We start from the raw sequence: 4181 nt of genomic DNA, 5'->3' as shown, positions 1-4181 counted from the left end.
TGAACAAAATGATTAGTGTATGAATAAGTAAACTTCACATAGTTTTATTTAATTATAAGACTATAAACAAAGTATTTTACAAGTACAGTTGGTTATACTAGCCAATTACAAATATATGAGTTGCATACTAGTACAAGAACATGATACTATTTTAGTACAGAGAAAACATAGTTTTCATGGTTTTTATGAGAACTAAACTACATTTTACTACTTCAGATTACAATAACTTTCACACATTTTGCTTACAAGATACTACAACAGGAAATATAAAATTTTCTGGGAAAAACATCAAGAAACAAGAAAATAGATTTCAATTACAAACATACTTATGAACTCGCCAACTTAATTGTTGACACCTTTTCAAAACTACTTGTATTCTTAGGGAAGCAGTAATACAGTACAGCTTTTGAGAAGATGGAGATCTATAAACTCATGTCTTTTAAACTTGTACTTTTGGTGTTATGTATACTATGTTTTGAATACAGATGTAAAACTTATAACTTTGTAAATAAAATGGTTGTTGTTGTACTTTGATTACTATTATGTATTGTTGTGATACTGTAAATGACATCCTCTGCCCCCGAACATTTCCGACGTTCCAGTTTGGGGGTGTGACAGATTGGTATCAGAGTATTGTCTATAGTAAACTCAGTATACCAATCTATAAAAAATATATAAACTATAAATGCTATGGGGCTGAAGCTCTAACTACAAGTATACTTTTAAAATCTAAGTATTTTATTAAAAGTATACTAACATTGATATCAAAGTTTAATTGTGAGTTTTTAATATGAAAGTTTAATTAATTTTATAAAGATAGTTGAAATTATAATCTAGTTTCACAATAAACATGGAAAAAAAAATGTAAAGTAGTTTCATTGGCCATGACAATTTAAATAGTCATTAACATTAACATTAGATGAGACTAAAGTACGTTATATGAAAATTTACATTGAGATCGCTCATATTTAATTAACTCATAGATGTAGTAGACGCTACTTAATTTAATGCCATCGTTATTCGATACACACACAAACAATTGCAATACTTTAATTACGTGCATAATCATAAACCTAGAGAGTAAGGAAAACCGGTGGCGTGTAACCACCGTCCCCCACCAATGAAGCTTTCTGGGGTGAACCGTTGAACATCTGCGTAGTTCGTGATTACCTTGAACCCTCCCCATTTTACTCTACCTGAAGTTTCAGCTCCGGGCCCTGTATTCTGATACTCACCATAGAATAATGTGTTGAGCGCAAAGTTCCCATTCCATTCATACCATCCGGCGGGGTGAATCACATCGCTTATGACGGACTGCATTACCACCGTCCTTGAATACTCTTTCCATGGTCGTCCAAGATACGTTGGGAATCTACTTTGAACTGGTTGGAGACCTGAAGTCGCACCTATTCTGCACTTTTGGATCACAATCCCTGTGTTTTGGTTAGCATCGGTGCGACCTTGTGCCGTGATCATGTTCATTTGAGCAGGCCCAGGGCGGCGTGCATGGATGTCGCAGCCTTGGAACACCACCTCTGCGTTGCCGAATATGAAATCCACAGTGCCGGCGATGTAGCAGTTGATGAAAAATTGACGACCACGGTGGACGTAAAGGGTGTCTTGGTAGCCCAACATGTCACATTGATAGAATGCTGATAAATCTGAACTCACACGAAGTGCGACTGCTTGGTGATTTGAAGGTCCGGCTGTGTTTTCAAATGTTATGTCCCGTGCCAAGAACCGATCACCCACAACCGCTGCATCACCACCACAAAAGAAATAAAAATTTTATCATTTATTTTGTTCTTATTGGAAGAATGTATTACATCGATTAAATTTAAGCAAGTAATTCGTGTCCGTTATATCGATTAAAACGTTATCATGTTTGGTAAATAAAAATGAGGTATGTAACACATTTGTGAGTGGGAATGAATTTGAATACGATCACAATTCACAAGTAGGTGATAATAAAGTGCAAAAAAGACGTAGCAAAAGAAAAGTACGAACATCCTCGATCATACTAAACACATGTTTCCTTTCTTTTGATTAGAAATTAATTAATTAATTAGTTAACGAGTTAGAGTCTTTGAACAATTAATATAATACTTAAAGTACTAGTTAATATATCAATATTTATGATATATTTAGAAAAAAGGAGATCTCGTTTTAAATGAAAGAGTAGCTAGGTCTAGATATATATGATCATTGCAACTTGGAATTTCACGATGACTAAGTAATGTTTGTTGAAAACACATGTTTTGTATATGATATTTCTATGTTTAAATTCATTGTATGTACGTAAAGTTATTAATAGTTATTAATAGTGTTTACTACTTTACTTGCATTAATTAACAATAATAAACGATTATATTAAAAATACGGAAGAGTATGATATAAAGACCGATACTTAACGCGATATAGTCTTGTTACGATTTAAAATAATAATAATAATAATAATAATAATAATAATAATAATAATAATAATAATAAAAGATGAAAGAGGAGAGAACTCACCAACTGTGGCGGAGTTGAAGGTGGTGCTACCTCCTTTAACGCTTCGGCTACCGGTGATGATTGTAGTTTTTCTTCCATCTCCGACAAACATTATGTTAGTTTTGGTCGACGGGACTTCAAAGTTTTCGTGGTACACACCAGCCTTTATCTTAATCACGTAAATTGTTCTGCTATGTGATGGTGCAGCTGCCACGGCGTCAGCCACCGTCCTGTAGTTTCCACTACAATCCGTAGCAACCACCACGTTGGGTTTCACCGTCCCTGACTGCAACAACCTCCTGTCTCCGGCAGATAACCACCCTGGCCATTCCGTGTTCACTTCCTCCTTCAATTTCCTCGCGTTCAGCTTCATCTCTTCGGCCAAATCCGTATTCGTCATGTTACAAATCATTGCTAATGCATTGCTGCACATCTTTTCCACCCTTCTCTCGCCTTGCTCCAGTTCTTTCCGTACATTCTTATCCACTTCATCGTGGGAAAATCCGTCATAACAAGTTTCCTGGTTAGTGATGGCGGAGCTCATTAGCGTCTTGAGATCATTGGCATGATGCCGTAGTGATTCCTTGGTTTGATACTTCTCGAGGCCTTTGATAACATCGAGGAGTTCGTGCAACGTCTCCGATATCATCTGATGACAGTCGTGAAGCGCCGTTATCTCTCGTTTCGTCAGACCTTTGCGAGTGGTGAGCTTCTTTATCTGGAAGTAAGTCTGTTCGACGGCGGTTACTGTGATATTAACAGCAAGTTCGATCACGTTCTTAAGATTTTTGACCTTTGTGGTGACATCGGGGTGGCTTGTGACTGTGGAATAGCATAGTTCAGGGTAAAATGTGCTGCTGCATGCTGATTTTACGATTGCGTGAGCTTCAGAATCTGTGATGCTTTCTGGGCTGGAGTTGTCGAAGCCTGAGTTTCGAGATTTGACTCCGACGATAATGCCTATTAAAGCAGAGGCTAATAGGATTATTAAAGTAAAAGCAGTTAAGAACAGCTTTTTGCTTCTGTTGGACAGGTTAATTTGCATGCCGGACTCTAAGCCTTCGGAGAAGAAATCTTTGGTCCGCGACATGATTTTGAAGTGGATTGGGAATGACCCGAAGAAGGAAGAAATAATTGTTGTAGAGGTTGACGGAGAGAGTCGAATGCTGCATGTATGCTTTTATAAAACATTTGCGTACATGTGATTGCAAAGTAAATTAATTAAAAAGTTGAAGTCACTACTTAAACAATGATTATTTTTTTCGGAGATCGACAAAAATGAAAATAATAAGTAGTAAACAAAAGCTTTAGACAAAATTACATAGGTCAATGTGGTTTCTCATATTTGATCTCTAATTGATTTAAGTTACACTGATCGCCCCTATTTTTTGAATTTAGTGCATGCTTGGTCCTTGGTAAAATGTTTTCGCACCCTTTTTATTTTATTTTAGATTTTCTTTGACATTTTAAAATCTTTTTAAATTAAAGAAAAATAAAATAAAATAAAACTAACCCCACTATCCCACCCCATTCCCTCTCACCATAATCTTATTCCTCTCATCTTCTTTATGATATATATATCAAACGAAGAACATCGTCAGGTATCTTTTTTTCATTCATTGTCAGTTTCCTCCTTTTTTTTTTCCTTTCATCGACTGATATCCTGTTGTTTCTCCCTTCTTGTCTCT

At 36.0% G+C, this 4181-nt stretch overlaps 1 protein-coding gene across 1 annotated transcript; it reads right to left on the bottom strand.

Moving 5' to 3' along the window:
• Positions 1–851: 851 nt before the first annotated feature.
• Positions 852–3667, bottom strand: LOC145042772 (pectinesterase-like). Its single transcript, XM_078991245.1, has 2 exons — positions 2515–3667; positions 852–1757 (listed from the first exon to the last, which is right to left on the bottom strand). The coding sequence occupies exons 1-2, from the start codon at positions 3581–3583 to the stop codon at positions 1066–1068; spliced, it is 1761 nt and encodes a 586-aa protein (XP_078847371.1). The 5' UTR covers positions 3584–3667; the 3' UTR covers positions 852–1065.
• Between the last annotated feature and the right edge of the window lie 514 nt (positions 3668–4181).

This window comes from Lactuca saligna, chromosome 4 (genome assembly GCF_052625555.1).
Source record: "Lactuca saligna cultivar CGN05327 chromosome 4, ASM5262555v1, whole genome shotgun sequence".
In the NCBI taxonomy this organism is placed as follows: domain Eukaryota; kingdom Viridiplantae; phylum Streptophyta; class Magnoliopsida; order Asterales; family Asteraceae; genus Lactuca; species Lactuca saligna.
Note: the sequence above shows the minus strand (reverse complement) of the source record. Positions and strands in the feature narration are given on the sequence as shown.

Coding starts and splice junctions, on each gene's coding strand:
- LOC145042772 (XM_078991245.1), bottom strand. CDS start 3,583: ATGTCGCGGACCAAAGATTTCTTCTCCGAAGGCTTAGAGTCCGGCATG. Junction 1,758..2,514: donor CTTCAACTCCGCCACAGTTG/GTGAGTTCTCTC, acceptor GTGGTGATGCAG/CGGTTGTGGGTGATCGGTTC.